The sequence below is a fragment of the Peromyscus californicus genome, unplaced genomic scaffold (genome assembly GCF_007827085.1).
Source record: "Peromyscus californicus insignis strain IS unplaced genomic scaffold, ASM782708v3 Scaffold_14__1_contigs__length_90479793_seg_2, whole genome shotgun sequence".
NCBI classification, from domain to species: domain Eukaryota; kingdom Metazoa; phylum Chordata; class Mammalia; order Rodentia; family Cricetidae; genus Peromyscus; species Peromyscus californicus.
Genome location: NW_026294436.1, coordinates 72,994,280 through 73,011,709, shown reverse-complemented (window position 1 = coordinate 73,011,709; position 17,430 = coordinate 72,994,280). Strand labels below are relative to the sequence as shown.

Here is a 17,430-nt window from a genome sequence, read left to right as displayed (position 1 = left end):
TTTCTCAAGAGTTTGTAAAAACAAGGTCATTTGTCACAAGAAATCATATTTTAAGTTTCACAGGAGAGGGAGGGGAAATGGGGTGAATGGTGTGGCAAGGACTGGGTTAGATTCACAATTAAAACTGTGAAATGCTAACGCCCATTATGAAGACAAATAGGAAGGTACAACTTCATTGTTGAAAACAATTTCCCTTCTATCAGTCCAAGGATTCAGGCATCAATATTGTAGATGAACTGTTAATTACAAAATCAATTAAAAATTATTTCTAAAAACAGTCACGCATCCCTAGCTCTCATGGGGGCAATTTGGGCAGAAGATCTCATCTTGCCCAGACCGCGCCAAATCACAAAGTCGTCATCCACAAGTAAGCAAAAGCAATCTGGTTTTTCATTTTTCAGCGCGGCTGAGCCCAGCCTGAGATTGATCGTCACATATGGCCCCAGAAAACAAACTGTCAATATCTTGAATACTGCAGAATTTGAACAAATAGCCGTCCGCCCATTCAAGCCGCTCGTTGCATCCCATTTAACAGATTTTATTGACAGTTTCCTTCTTGTAATTAAAGGGAAAACTACTGGCCAGCAACCAAGATAAAGTTCAAAGATAGGGTCAAAACAAAAGCAGCTGGAAAGAGCAGGGTGTGACTGTCAATGGTACAAGGCTTGAGAGCCCTTATTGACAGGCAGGTATCTGAAGATCGGCCCGTCATTAGGAGGGATCTATCCTGAACTTTATGCAAATGTGAAAAGAGACAACCTAGTGTTAGGGAAGGTACAAAGGGAAAACAAGAAAGTAGCAGTAATTTTTACTTACCAGAATTTGCCCCTATTTTAACACACCCCTGTTCAAATGCAAGGCACATCTATTTCTATAATTCTTAACCCTTGCTACAAATGGCACTATCAACAGAATTTGATGTCTAGAGGACTCCAGACTATAAGCCACAGGGCGTTCTTTCATAACAAAACCAAGAGGCAACATGGCATGTATTTTTCTCAACTGCAAAATTGGCCTTTTTGAGAGGAGAGGTGGGAAGTGTTTCTCCATAACTCACTGGCGTTGACTCTCACAGAAACAACAATGGAGCTAATTTTGTCCCAAGAGTGCCCATTTGTGTGAGTCCCTCAAGACCATCCGCTTAGCTATGGTCCAAATTAGTAAATGCATGGGGTGCTAAAAGTGTCACAGCTTATAAGAGGAAGTAATATAAAAACTGCTTCTTTTAAGTTTATTTTTCTTTCTAACTTTTCTCTAGAAAGCTACGCTGATTATAATTTTGCTGACTCATGGATAATTTACAAACTAGGCCTCACAAATCCCCAAGAAAGGACAGAAAGGGGTAAAACGGACGACATTAACAGTGCAACAATGACCACATCAATATGCCAACCTGAATTAGCAAGAGCTATCGCTTTGAGGGTGACGAATTCTTCTTTCTCCAGCTTCATGCTCTTGTATTTCTTCACCAGCTGCAGGATAGCATTATTTAGGTCAAGAAGGCCTGCTAATTTGGACTGGTCTTCATCCATTATATAATCGTCTGCATAGACAAGTTCATCCTCAAAGGAAAGGGATCGGTACACAACACCGAGGATCAAGATTTCCATCCATGCACTCTGGAGAAGGCTCATCTGATCCGCCAGGGACAGTGTGGAGAAGCCTGCATGGGAAGACAGGTGGATCAAGTTACTCAAAAGCCACAATTTTATAATGCAACCTGAGCTTCCTAGGGTGGGCAGCCTCTGTCTCAGGGCTCAAAATCATGCTGCGCTCTGATCAGAAGTTATTAACTCCCCCTACCCTCGTATCATATTGTGAACCCAAAGTTGAAGTCACAAGCTGGCTTCTACTGAATGGTGCTATGGTAGAATCAGAAACCCAGACAGGAGAAAATGATAGACAGATGGTTTTCTTTCCTTTATTTGCAGAGAAAGCACCATGCATCTCTCTGCTCTATTTCTGACATTAAAGGAGGTAAGATTTTCAGTTACCTTCAACTACCTAGTTTTTAAAAACTAATATTGATGAGGAGGATGAAGGCAAAAATAATCCCCCACACATACCGTGGAAGAAAACAAATTAAACTGCATAACAGTCAACAACTCGGAAGTGTGTCTTCATGACAGTCATGTGATAAATTAAAACTAAATGAGCATGCTCAGCTGGCCACTCATCCCAGCTGACATCAGTGTGGATTTCACTTTTCAACACTAACTAGTATATAAAGAAAGGAGAAATCTTAGCTTACCAGCCTCCTTGTCAAAGAAAAAAAGCTACAATTCATTCTTATTATTAAAGTCTATTTGTTTAAAAATCTAAATACAGAAATAAAAGTGTCTGGTGGGAAGGACAGGCAGAAAGCCAGAGCCCAAATGTAAATATTGACTAGGCTCAAGGCACTGGCTCAGCCATTCATCTTAGGCAGGACAAGGAACTTGCTTTGCATTTGGGAAATTTAAAAAGTGCAACTCCTCTAACTGCAAAAATCACAACATACAGTTGGGACGTGTTGTGTCTTATTTTCACCTGAAATAGTATCTGGCTCAATCCTTCCCTGAAATTTTAGAAAGCATCCATAGAAACTGTGTAAACTCTCATCTACTCTTGAGTAACAAAAAACAAATGACTAAGGAATAAAAGTAAAATCTTGTTCCAGATAATTTGATCTACTTCATTAAGTCTAAGTAGATGTCAGTGTATGTGTGTGTTATTAGAATGTACTTGGAAAAGGATGTGTCAGTGACAATAGCTGAAGACCGGTGACTGTTCCCAAGAGACCAGAAAAGTACATATCTCCTTGCCAACGATATGCCTCATGGTTACTGTGTACAGCCTACCATGATTTGAGGCCCTTCTAGCAGTAATCCTATAGAAGGAAGATCATTGTAACGAATGCAACTTAAGAAATCTCTTTTTACGCCCTTCCTCGATATTACGACCCAATCATAAATATCCAAGTACTCCAGCCTCTGCAAGCTCCTGTTCACCATCAGCTGACCCCGTTTTTATTCCCATGGAATCAGTTCTGTCCCACATGACAGTAAAGAAGAGGAGAGATTTACCTGACCCACTGAGAAAACAAGTGGACCGCCCTTGGTGCCATACACGCTTAATAAAATCATCAAAGGGATTACTTCTGCTTCTCCTGATGGGATCTGCATAACATTTCTTTCATTATAAAGGCACTTAATGTGGTATTTGGCAAGGCTTCTTTTGGTCAGTTTCATATATTTTTCTCCTTATTTTTTAATCAGTGAAATTTAGTATATATATCCTGACAGCATTTTTAAAGAAGTCAGTGGAGGAAAATAATTATCAAAGAAAGTTAAGTTCTACCAAAGACAAACAAAACTCACTGTTCTTTCCACCCCACCACCCACACCCCACAGTAACTAAAAAAGAAAGACTAACGGGGGGGTTGTTTTACAATTCCATCATCAACAACAACAACAAAAATCATCACTGGGAAACTTCTGAGCCAGAAGGAACAGATCTGTTTTAATTTTCCTGGTTTAATTCTTCCTTTTCACAATCCTAAACAGTGGTGTGTTGCCGCAGCAGATGGAGAGACCTCGTAGCCCGAAGCATCGTCCTGAGATAGCCCAGTCCTCCCTCCCAGACACTGCTGTTAGTAAATAGATTTACACATCCTCCAATCTCCACACATCTTTCTGCCGAATAATTAAAAGCAGGATGATTAGTTTATTGAGTGGAAGGAGGAACTTTTTTATTGAGGTCCATCCGCGATTTTATCAGGGCCAGCACTTTTACGGCTGTCGCTGGGGTGCAGCCATCCAATTTTTCTTATCTGCCTGATTAATACAAACGCTGTTTCAGGACGCATTAATTAACAGATACAAATCTACGTTCTCATGGAAGGATCAATACAGAGAAGAAAAGAGGCATCAATGTGAATTTAGTGCTGATGATGGAGAAGGCTCACTATCGACATTTACGTGTGTGGAAACTTTAAAGTTGCATGGGGCCCCTTTGTCCCTGTGATTTACAAATAACATTTTTTTTTCAACAGCAACAATGTCTGCCACATTTCTTTGGGGTTTAATTAAGCAAAAGCAATAAAATTTCATTTTTAAAGGTTGATTCTGCAATTTGCTTCCTCTGTATTGATGGCTCTGTGTATGTGTCTGTGCTCATCTACCTTGCAAACCTAACTCTTTCCCTTTTATTTTACTCTGAAATAACAAGAAAGAAAGGTAAAGAAAAGGTGCCCTTTTTTAACACAAAGCTTTGACAACTTTGCTTGTTTGATGTCCTGAAGTATTTTTTTCTTACTTTGTTAAAGCAGTGTGATTTTTTTACAGAAGCATCAGGAAAAAAAAAAAACCAAATCCATGCTTTAAGGAGTAAGGCAATCAAGGCCTCTATCTCTTTAGGCTTGAAAATCAGTGTCTCACAGTTTGTCCCTTTACAAGTTTACCTCTGCATTTCACAAACAGGCATAAAGAACTTCCCCCACCCAAACATAGGGTGGCACTCAGATTTCCTACAAAACAGTCATATCTCCCCGGCCTAAGGGGACCCAATATGCAATCGAGATTTTATTTCCATTCCATAAAACATTTATCTATCTATCTATCTATCTATCTATCTATCTATCTATCTATCTATTAGGTGTGGTCCAGGCTGACCTTGAACTTGCTACATAGTCTCCCACTGATGATCCTACATAGCTCAGGCTGGCCTCCCACTGATGATCCTCCAGCTTCTGTCCACAGAGTGCTAGGATTACTGACATGCACCACCATGCCTGGCTTTCAAAAAAAAATTTCTTTCCACCCTCCCTTGAGGAGGGCTGGCTATATTGCCCTTCCACAAAGACACACGGAGGAAATAATATCTTTATCAGAAGACATGAGCAAAGCGTAGACACCCAAATGATGAGCCTAAATGAAAATGCTGTGATAATGAAGCTGACTCTAAGGGTTTTTTTTTCCTAAAAAAAAAAAACAAAAACCATGATTGTGTTATTGGCTCACAGATACTGTGTCCAAATAATTACTTGTTTGTGCTCTTACCAGGCATTTAATGGTGCTTTATGGCTACCCGGCTACAAAGTAGAGTCCTTGTCATCTATAACACATAGCTATCTTTGGCAAGATACCTTTCTCCCAAGCGAAATAAAATGGGGTTTGCCATAGTGTCCCTTAAGTTCACGTGCTGTACCTCCCCGGATCTTAATCTTTGGCGTGTGGCAGGTTATAGTTTCTAATGTTCAGCCCTATTACAGCTTTTTAAAATACACCACCGGCCATTTTTCTCTTTGCCAGCTGCAGCCCCTTCCGTGGATCCCGCCAACACGTCTGATCTCTCTTCATCTCTGCCTGTTCTGGAGTCGGTGCCATTTACTATATCTCGGCCGTTTTGCTCAGCGGAAGGGCTCTCTACCCTGACCCGCAGCTAAATTGTGTGTTTATCTGCACTACAGTGTGCTCCAAATGCACCAGATGACAGTGGAGAATAGCAGCACTTGGAAGGATTGAAAAGCTTCTCAAGAGGCGGGTGCCCCTGAGGTAGCAGACTTGAAGAAAGCATGCTTTGTGCCAACCTTCTTGCCCACGTCTGCTGGAAACTTCGGGAGTTGACAGTGGTGCCACAGGCACTCGTCAGGGGCATTTTTTTTTCAGCCTGGCAAACTGATGCACTTTACAGTCAACGTACAAAAAGGCTAAGCATTTGAAAGTGTGAAGGGCAAAAAATATCTGACGGCTAGTCTTCAAAAATACACTTTCATTTCAGAAAACATAAATGTTTATTTCCTGAATGGAGTGTTGACAGAAATAGGCTGCAGTTCAGGATTTGGTTTTAACCCCTGCTAGGCATGTCCCTGTCAGCTGCTTAGCTTGAACAGAAAGCCAGCGTTTAAATCCTCGGGATATTTGTTAGTGTCAGTTAATCATGACATTGATTTGCCTGCTCACAGGTTTTGAACTGTACTTTCTCTATTACACACACACACACACACACACACACACACACACACACACACACACACATACTAATCACTGACATTGTTTTCAACAAATAGCATATCATGCTACAATCACTATTGGGCTATAGTGACTCACTGAGTTGACAAAGCAAGTTGGTTTGGGGAATGTAGCACAGGCAAGTTCTCTCACTCCTGCACAAGTGAAGCTGGCATTCATGGGAACTTGGGAAGAGGAAACGGTGCCAGTAAGGTTCAGTCTTAGCTACCACTAGATGCTCAGCTGCAGGGCCCTGAGTGGATACAACTGTGCATGTTGTTAAGCCAGTTGCTTTTTGCACATATTGACAGACATTATCACTTGTTCTATGAGTTACAAAATGCACAGATCTGGGTCTTGGCTGGTGTGTGTGTGTGTGTGTGTGTGTGTGTGTGTGTGTGTGTGTGTGTGTGTTTGTGTGTGTGTGTATACATACATATATAGATATACATATCTATATATGTATGTATACACACACATACGTATAGACATGGGTACATATATGTGGAGGCTAGAGGTCTCTGCAGTGTCTTCCTCAGCTGCTCTCACTCTTACTTTTTGAGTCGTAGTATTTCACTGAACCTGGATCTTTACCAAGTGGGCTCCATTGGCTGTCCAGTGAACCCCAGGTAACCCTCCCCTCTCCGCCTCCCTAATGATGGGATTCCATGTTCACACAACTATATCCGACATTTTACATAGGTTCTAGGGATCAAACTCAGGCCTTCAGCTGGTGGAGCAAGCGATTCACTGACTGAACCATCTCCCGGCCAGCAGTGGGTAGATTACCAATAACAGCCAGCCTGCTTTGAGAAAGGAGCTGCCATGGGGCAGGTGAAGCTGTAGTCAGAATTTCTCTGTGAATCACACAGCTTTTCTTTGGAAGTCTTTCCTTTCCCTAAACACTTCTGGATAGCCAGACCACAGCTGAGACAAGCCCATAGTCAGCATTTCTCAACCTGTGGGTCTCGACCCCCTTGGGGGTGTTGCTTATCAGACATCCTGCATATCAGATAGTCACATTATAATTCATGACAGTAGCACAATTACGGTTATGAAGTAGCAACAAAATACTTTTATGGTTGGGGGTCACCACAACATGAAGAACTGAGTGAAAGGGTCTCACATCAGTAAGGTTGAGAACCACTGCCTTAGACTTTCGCAAGTCCTTACCTGGCTGTAGCTATTTCTCCAGTCCTTGGAACTAAACTTAGAACAAAACAATTCTCAGAGATCATGTGTCAAATATGTTGCGAACTGCCTTTAAGACAGGGAGATGCTAGCCACTTTCCTGTCCCTCAATCTTTATTTCTTTCCTGCCCCCAAACAAGGAAGCTCTGTCTAGGAAGCTCATCTTTTGGCTGTAACAAATTTGTGAGCTATTCAAGAGCAAAGGAAAGAAGTAACCTATAACACTGGGCTTAAATCACTCATAAAACATCATTGGTGTCAGCTGGGAATTAGATACAGGCATGTGGGAGAGTATAGGAGAGGCTTGTCTACGCACAGTGACTCCAAGATCTCAATAACTGACCGTGCCCAACAGTATTTAACTGGTGCTTCTTCTAGTTTCAACAGTTTTTAGACTCAAAAGAGCAGCAGAAATTATGCTCATGAAGCACAAAGCTGCTGGGGTTCAGTGAGCCTGGAAGACAAAGGTCACTGGGGACAGAAGGACCTCGGACCCACTGATACATCTAGCACCTTGGTGCTGATGAGACTCAGGCATATGTCACACCTCCTGTAGCCCTCATCTGCAACATGAGGTGACCATGAAATCTTGCTATGGTAAACCCTGTATCACTATGTTTCTGGAGGTTTTACTGTAAGGAAATTCATACCCACTGACACTTGGGGCATCTACATAGGCACTATAGTAATCTTTGAACTTTAGAGTATAGAAAATGAGTGTGATACTGCCCTTATCTCCTAAAACTTTACAGTTAGGTAAAAGCAGATTGGATCACAATGCAGAAAAGACCATAACTAATGTAAGGCTGGGTCAAAATATACATAAATAGAGAAGAGGGAAGCCCAGGCTTGACTGTACACACTCTTCTGTCTGTCCTCCAGTGCCTCCACAGTTTCAGCTGAGACTGCCACTTTCTCTTTGGATTTCATCTATATGATCCTATCCATGGCTATTTAAGCATCTTTTAAATACAAATTATAAATATGCCTTCCTCTGATTAAAAAAAAATGCTTTCTTGGGGGGTAGTAGGAGTTTAGCGGAAGTGGGATAGGGTATAAGGGGGTAAGTGTGGGCAAAGCAGAATGATCTATGGAAAGGTCATAAAGAAAGTCATTATTTTGTATGTTTACAAAAAAGATAATACAATATAAATGATAATGACCTTTAAAAATGTTCCCTTAGCTTGCAGAATTTCAGCAGGACAAACATCAAATTTTCTGTAAAATACTGAATTTCTTTCAACATCTGGCTCTCTTTACTCTCTCTATCTTACTTCCTAAAAATGACTAAGTCTTCTCTGATGGTGATGACTATGATATCTACCACATCAAACAAGTAAGAGGAAGAGAAAAGAGGAGGAGGAGGGCCCAGAGGGGGAGGAAGAGAAGGAGAAAGAAGAATAGGAGGATAAGAAGGAACAGTCGCTGTCAAAGCACAGGACACTAGGTTTCAGTGATTATCCTTTCCTTCTATTTGAAAACAACATAGAGACAGCAGCATTAAGATGCACATCTGGTGTGTGCCTCCTAGTCCATGTCAAAATCGTGGGCTTCTCTGTGCAGGTGCTCACCCAGCCACAAGTATTTACCATAGTGCAGGAGCCACTGAAGAGCATGTGTAAAGTGAGCAGTGTGCCCACTCTAAAGCAGTGAATCAGACATTTGCTAACGGCTAAGATGTCACTTCTGCCCTGTCCTGTCCACTACATCTGAACAAGGTGTTAGTGTAATTTAAATGACATTTAGACAGGTTTTATATTATCAAGACAGGGTGTATATCTTTCCTGAGACAATCATTTTGAGAGACCAAGGAGAGGGTTCAATGGGTAAGAATGCTTGCTGTGCAAGCGTAAAGAGGTGAGTTTGAATCCTTAACACTGACATAATAGCTGGGCATGTTGGTGTGTGCACCTGTAATCCTAGTACTGGTCAGTGCTGAGGCAGGAGGATTGCTGGGGCTTGCTGGTCAGGGAGTTGAAAAATAGCAAGCTGTAGGCTCAGACAGGAAACTTATCCAAAAGGAATAAAACACCAGTTATAGAGCAGGATGCTGGCCTCCTTTTATGGCCACTGCATACAATTACAGAGAGAGAGAGAGAGAGAGAGAGAGAGAGAGAGAGAGAGAGAGAGAGAGAGAGAGAGAGAGGAAATAACTTTTAAAAACAACTTCTTCCTTTGCAAAACCAAACACCACTTCATACACGCCCTACAGGAATGTCTATAACATAAAATAGGGAGAATCTAAGTCTATAAGAGATCAGGTAGGAACTAGAGGAAATCAGGCAGGGACACCCCAAACTTCAACATGTCAGCAACAGGCTCACATTAATTTGTTATAAACATTGATTGCTTTCTTACTAATTATTTTAGATAATTAGAAATAAGTTTGAATTTAAGAAATACAAGATGATGAATGGATTTTGCTAAAGTAGTGTCAAAAATACGTTTCTTCAGAAAAAAAAATGCTTCTACAGCCATTCAGAGTTTTAGCCAACTAACCAATAAATTAATAATATAACACATCACCAGTCACACTTCTGTGAGAGTTAGATATGCCTTGAAAACACTTTAGAATCATTAAAGAGCAAGCCAACCCTAATTGAGGGTTAATTTTTAAGAGCAATAACAGAAAATTATTGGTAATTTTTAAAAGACTTCATTATTTCCAAGACTTGTTTTTTTTCCTACTGTGTTTCTAACTCCAAAAATATACTTTAAATTAATATATATATGTGTGCATATATATATATATATATATATATATATATATATATATAAAATTTAACGTGCTTCTCTTTTCCCCATATGTCAAGTTTAGTAAGAATTTTTAAAGAAAACTACTTTACTTAGAAACAGCCAACAATTTGTAGACATCTGCACTTGAGCCCCGGCCCACCTTGTTTCTGTTACGTGTGCCCCAAATGCTGTTCTCCTCTTAAGAATCTAAAAGCATGTTTGACACATTGGATACATCGGGGATAAGCTATAGGGGACTGAGGAGACAGGGTTGTATATTCATTTATTTGGATGTTGCAAAAGAGAAAACCAGAGGAAAAAGAGAAGTCTACAATCACAATCCCCCTGTCTCTTTCTGTTTTTGGATTAAACATTAACTAAGAAGCCCGTGAGCGGTCCTCATTCTGCTGACTAATGAAGTCTGTGGAGCTCACTGAACACCACGGCATCTTGTTAAATATGTCCCTTTGTCATAGTTCTCCCATGACTGAAAGCCACACATCTTCATAGATGCCATAGAAAGACACAGGAATTAGGGGAGCCTGAGGCATTTCTTTCATCTGAGTACAACTCCAAACTTGAAAATTGGTATTTAACTACCAGTCACAAATTAAAAAAAAAAAAAATTGGTAAGTGGAATTCACTGAAATGAGCAAGAGTTGGGATTTCTGAGAGAAACAAATAACTCCTCCATTATTTTTAAATAAAATAGCTTCAAGTCTTTTCAAATGTACTTCAACCTCTCCTTACTGTAGAGACACAAATCCACCGAGGGTCCTAAGTCCTGAGGGTTGATGTTCATCCCTTAACATCTCCATCTTCCCTTTCCTTACTTCAACTGTTACACAGAAAGCAGGAAAATAAAGGGGAAGAAATCCCTTCAGGGGTTCCCTTGATTTTCCTGAAACAGACATTGTATAGTGCTCTGTTATATGACCTAGAAGGAAAGAGAGGAGAGACAGAAAGATCTAAAAAATAAAACAGAAGGTCTTGTGCATAAATTCGAGCTAGAGGACCTGCAACAGGGGCCTCTAAGGACAAAGTGTCACAGGAATCCATGCAGATATGTAAAGGAAGCAAGCTGTCTGTGAGACTCATGTCGCAGGCATGAAATTCCAGGATGCTGACACACAGCTCCACATTTAAATACGAGGAGAGATTGTCTGCATAGATCCTGAAGGATCTGGCCCTAATTTGTATTCTAGACATCCTGGAAAAACAGCCTTTCTGTATTTCTGCCTCTGAGGGTTCACTCTGGAGTCTGGTTGTGGCACAATCTCCTCTGTGACTCATGAAGATCTGTTCACGAATATTTACTCCCAAGTTCATGGCTGGTGTTGCTGGCTGAGGCACAGCTAAGTCGTTATGGCTTGGCATAGGTTCCAGGGGGAGGTGACCAGCTATCTTCTCACTGACAATAGGAGCAACCCCCTCAATTCCTCTCTGGCCCTGCCTTAGTCCTCTTTGACGGTCCTCAGTTTGGATAACTGGCTGAATAAAATGGAAACAAAATAAAAATCAGGAGACAGCACAGCTCCCGAGAGTCCTTGGCATCAGAGGGTGAGAGCCTTCCTTAGCAGGAACGTCTGCTTGCCGTTTTTAACGCGGATGTGTGGGATACAAACCTGAGCGTCTTGCACTCATTCTCAGAGAAGCTCTTCCATTCAAAAGCGGGCTGGAGCACACAGACCCCACCACAGGCAACTGAAACCTCTCCCCTCCTTAGGTGAACAAGAGCCCCCAAAGTCTTTCTCCCATCCTCCTGCTTTGGTCTGCTGGAAAATGATTGTATCCATGCAGTCCATCTCTGTCCTCTGCACTGCCTCTCAGGCAGCCCCCGAGATCCTGTCAATAAGCCCGAGGAATTCCTAGGGACTCCCACACAAGGTTGACTCAAGGAAAACATAGGGACGACGCTCTGGGTTACAGCACACAGATGAATCTATCAGGAACTTGTGTCATCTCCTAACTTGATTTGAGTGGCATTAAGAACACCTCTGGAGGCAGACACTCTTACGTCGGCAATGGTCCAAAAGGAAAGGGGGGAAAAATGGAGAGAGGGAGGGAAAAAAAAAAGCACTGCCTGATTCTAATACACCTAATTAGCCATCGGCAGACTCTTAATTGCATACATTAGGATGATTCCATAGTGGAGATTAATTCTAAATATACCCAAGCAGCTGGTTAAGATGCCATGGATTACAGTGTGGACTGTACTTTTCCACTTAATTAGATATCAAAATTAAGCAGCAACAAGCATTTTGACATAACGGGGATCAAAGCCGCTGCTCAGGCTCCCTTAGCTGCAGTAAAGTGACCGCTAAACAGAGCCGCACAGATGGAGAGATATTAAATGCCGCACTGGAAAGTAATTTCAAATAATAAAATATCAATATTTACATTTTAATTACCCCTACCGAGGGCCTCTCTGTCATCCCACTATTGCCAACGCAGCAAGGGGTTGTGAGATGACACTGTGGCTCTGGCTGCAATGACTATTTTGTTTCCATTAAAGAATGACAAGTGTTTTGGAGGCAGTGACACTCAGTGTGCGAGAGAGAATGACAGCGGATCAGAAAATTCGTATTAAGGGACTAACTGCTTCAACAAGAGAATTCGCTTGGAGCAGCAGTCTCCTCCTGGAAGCACATCAGCCTTTCCAATTTTTCTGCCGAAAGTTTATTATTGGGGAGACCCAAGGGAAGTTTTAGTCTCCCATGAAATATTTAGATCCGTAAAACGTTATGTGATGATTGTCAATTTAAAAACAATAATACTTGATGGGAACAAATACGCGGGAGTTCTCTCTGCAAATCACGAGGTTGGGATGCTCCATTTCTTCCTCTCCATTGCATTGGTACCAGCACCGAAGACGCATCCTTAAAGCATGTCTATGTCTGATGAAAGTTTAGACTGGGATGAGGTTTAGACTCCAGACCTTAGACATATTGGGCTTGCTTTCATGATTTTCTCATTGAGATTGTATTGCTCACAACCACCTCTAATCACAATTTCCTTGACTCCAAAAAGAAAGCCAACAATGGGCCATTATCCACATATGTGCAAGTATGCACACACACACACACACACACACACACACACACACACACACACGTAAACAAAGGTCATTATCCACATATGTGTAAGTATACACACACATACACATAAACAAAGGTCATTATTCACATATATCTTAGCATGTATACACATGGGCATACCTATACTTTTCTCAGTTTCGATTTCTTTTTCTTTCTTTCTTTCTTTCTTTCTTTCTTTCTTTCTTTCTTTCTTTCTTTCTTTCTTTCTTTCTTCCTTCCTTCCTTCCTTCCTTCCTTCCTTCCTTCCTTTCTTTTTTTTTTTTTAGACTATAGTTAGGTTCTAGTAGCTCTTATAGGCTCTTCCTAAGTTTAATTACTCTTTATGGAGTGTGAAGATAAGATTATGAAAAAAAAAACTAAGAGGTATACATTAGAAGTGACATGCTGCATTCACAAGATAATAAAGGAAAATAGTAAAGCCTTCCTTTGGAAATGACTGTCAAAAGTGTAGAGATCTTGAAAGAATGTTAATGCCTCAAGATATGAGAAAGGGTATAAGAAAAACTCCTTGGTCAGTGCACTGTCGTAGGCAGTTAACTGACCCCCTATCTCAGGGCCTGCGTTTATTTAATGTGTGGAGAGGAAGAACCATAAATGTGATAAATGGCTACAGCAGCAGGCAGAATAGAATTTTTCAAAGGAGAGAAAAGGGAAGTTGGGGAGCTTTTTATAGATCCTGGGCTACTCTTTTTAATCCCATTCCTTTTAAAAATATCGGTTCTGAAGTTGAGATAAAGGCTGGGAAATTGGCGAGGGGTACTAATGTGTGTTCTATAACCAAGATGCTTCCTCTTAAGGAAAAAGAAGTATGCAGCACAACCTTCCTTTAGCATTCATCCCTAATGCTTCCAGGGCAAGACAGATCCCCATTTCTCAGCTCCCAGTACCTTTTAATTTCTGAAAGAGCCACGGTTGAAAATCTTAATTAATTGTTCCATACTGCTTCAGGATCATTATGCAACGTAATAAAGGCCGTGTAATTATGAAATTTTACAGCCATTACCAAGGCTGATGGCTCGTATTTCATCCTCAGCTGGACCCGATGGCTTTTAGGCACTCGGCTCCCCTTTGATGAACTACGGACAGATCTATCAGGCCCAAACAATATCCAGGCGAGGTGGCTATAATAGCTACCTACAGATGAAGCCAGAGATAAAGATAAACTATAAATCTGCACACACAAATGCAGGCACATTGCCTGGGGATGACAGAGGAGAGGATGAGACATTTGGGAGGTGGCTGCTCCCATGGAGGCGGCCTCCCAAGCTTCTCATGCATTTGTACCACAATGGCTCAGGTTTCATGAAGGAGAGAAAAGCCCAAGTGAACTCTCATTTATTCCTTGTATCTCAAAAATCAAATGAGAGAGGTAAGGGACGCCCATGAGCATTGTATTTAGGGCATTATTGAAAGGGCAGGAATGGTTCAGATATTCTAACTTCTATTTCAGTGGGGGAAAATAAATGAAAAGGCATGATCTGTGGGGTATGATGTTCTACACCACACGCTAATATGGCGATCCAAAGTAAGCAGTCAGCAACACATTTGATTACAACTCACGAGTATTCCTTATGCAGATATTAATATTTTCAAAATTGTAATTCAAGAACAACAAAAACCCACACTGAAACACAGACAGGATAAATAAAATCCCATTCATACATAACTAAATGTTTATGACTCTCAATTATGGAGCGATTATATCACATAAGAACTCACAGAGCCTAAGATCCAATAAAGCTACATTTACTTAACATATTTCCATCACATCCCTTTTGGTGAATTAAGCATTTCCGCGGGTCCTTTTAAACTGTAAGTTAAATGGAAGAGGGCCATCTAGGAGGGTCATTTGACAACCCTAAGTGCTACATTCCAGGGAGTATCTAGTTCAACTCTGCCTCTTGGACACGGCGGCAGCTTCAGCCTCGCAGTGTTAATGCCCTCCGTCTGTAGGATGCCATCCGTCTCATGCTGGCTCACTTCATGAATATGAGCAGATAGGCAGTCTGCAACAGGGCTCATCCTGGAGAAAAGCCTGTGTGAGGGTCAATTTAAATCAGACCAAGCCTCGCAATGGTGGCCATGTGGGGCAGGCAAGGCAAGGAAGGAGCAGATTGCTGGAAGGCTGGGTTCCAGGCTAACAACTGGCGGGGGGGGGGGGGGCGTATGTGTGTGAGGGGAAGGGGATGCATATTAAGATGATGCAACATTGCTTCCGTGGCATTGAGACTTTGGGAAGTAAGACTCATCAGAGTTCACAAGAGTATGGATGGAGGGTAAGGAAAACTGAGTTCAATGTAATCATAGCCACTAAGTAGCTATGTAGCCTTGAGCTAGACATTAAGTGCTCAATGCCCTGATCTACCAAGGATTCTTCATGGGTGTTCATTAATACATAATCTAAAACAGACTTCCTAAAGTCTGCAGATAGAACTCAGGAGGCACACTTGCCTAGGCGTGCACAATGGCCCAGGTTTGGCTTCCAGCAAAGCAAACACTGGTCTTGGGGGCTCATTCCTACAACCTCAGCAACTGGGAGGTGAAGCCAATGTGGGCACAAGTTCAAAACTATCCTTGCCATATGAGAGTTCAAGGCCATCCATGATACTTGAGACCCTGTTTTTAAACTAAGCCCACACGCACACTGCTTTCCATGGACGGATATTGCCTCTGCCTGAATCCCTTTCGAAGACAAGTGTAGTTTTTCATTTATGTCTTCTCAGATCCCATATTTAAACAATAAATGCCCATGAACTACTTCTCCCTTCTCACCAATCCTGGACCTTATCTAGCTGCTTTCCCATTTGTTTATCAGGAAGCAGCCTGTTCCCTCTTCCCAAGGAAGTTCTTTTCAACGAGCTCCGTCCTTCCTGCTCTAGCCACCTCATGGGCTTTATTCCACACGTTTTCTATGCAGCCCCTTTACCAGGTATCACCTCTCCTTCTCCAGCTCCATTCCTTGGTCCCTCAATTATGATCAACCCTCCCCTGCTGCTTTGGCTCCCCTCAATACTTCATTTTCTCTGCCTGTCTTTCTGTCTCCTGGTGCATCTCAATGCCCAAGAAGACAGCACAGATGACCTGTTCTCCTGCTCTCTCCCTTAGTCTTCTTACGTCTGGATCTTGTCTCTCACCTAACTGCCCCCTCCAAAAGCCTGGCTTCCCTTCATGTTTTGTTTGCTTTTCTAGAGTCCTTCTGTCTAGTCCAGTACCTCATCTCCTTCCCCCAGCAGTCTCCATGGGCAGTTACCACCCCCATCTTTCTTCTGGTCATCCTCCCTTCCTTTATGGCAGTCTTCCCATGCATACACACATGGCTTTTCTCTGCATACTCCCTGCACATTCCCATGAGTACACATCAACTGCATTGCCAGCTCACCTTTTCCTCAAAAAGCTACACATTTTATTCCTGACCTCTTGCTATTCATTCAAACCTAAATATCCCATAGACATCTCTGGTTGTCTAAAACGGAACTCTTCTCTCTGCAAAGTTATTCCAAATATATTCCCCAAATACCAGTATCACCAATAACTCAGAATGTATCAATCAAAATATACAACTTTAAATAGCAAAATTTAAAGCTTGGTTGGGGTTCTTTGACCTTTCCACATCTAATTCTTTCCACCAGCTTTCCCTCTTCTGACTCTTCGAGTCCCATTGCCTGTTTCAAGCTCCTAATGTCTCTGGCCAGAGCTCAGCCAGTGGTCTCCCTCCTGCCTTTCCTGAAGCTTGTCTCTTCTCATGAAGATCTGTAGTAAGAAAGGATGTCATCTTCCTAGCTCTGTTGCTTGCGCACATGAGTCCACAGAGCCCTTCATGGTCAGGACCCACCCTCCTTCCTCACTTTGTTTGCTGATAAGGAGGAAGAAGAGGAGAATGTTTAAAAACAGAAAGTTTCCCAAGGGCTTGCTGTGTTCCCAGCACCACACTCATCAGTCCTGTTGCATGCCTTTTGTAAGACAAGCATTAGAAATATACTAACGACAGAATTTGGGTCCTTCAAGAGCTCATACTGGGGCCAGGGAATAAAGATAAAGGCAGACACTAAGCCAGTAGTGCAGCATAGCAGAAGGTCCTCATCATTGGGGACAACATGGTCTTCAGGGATGGACTGTGGAGAGGAGGAGCCACCCACTGGTATCTGGCCTTTGAGCAGATATCCTAAAGATCCAAGAGTATGTGCCTATATCAAAATGCTGCAGACCAAACACTTGTATATTCCCCATATTGATATGTTGGAATCTCAATCTCCAATGTGCAGTTGAAAGTTTTCATGTGTTCTGCCTGGCCCGTGGTCAGGACAAATCTCTCTCACCTGCCAGTCCTGCAGCCACTCAGACCCAAATAAACACACATGGGTGAATATTGTTTTTAAGCTATGGCCATGGCGGGCTTGGTAGCATACAGAAAGAAA

The 17,430-nt window shown here is 41.9% G+C and overlaps 1 protein-coding gene across 16 annotated transcripts in view; it reads right to left on the bottom strand.

The window, feature by feature from the left end:
* Esrrg (estrogen related receptor gamma) overlaps positions 1-17,430 on the bottom strand; it is a 631,549-nt gene that overhangs the window by 13,504 nt on the left and 600,615 nt on the right. For all 16 annotated transcript variants that reach the window (XM_052737972.1, XM_052737973.1, XM_052737964.1 and 13 more), the window contains one exon: positions 1,394-1,663. In XM_052737972.1, the coding sequence (XP_052593932.1) occupies positions 1,394-1,663 (270 nt within the window). The remainder of the gene's footprint in view (positions 1-1,393; positions 1,664-17,430) is intronic.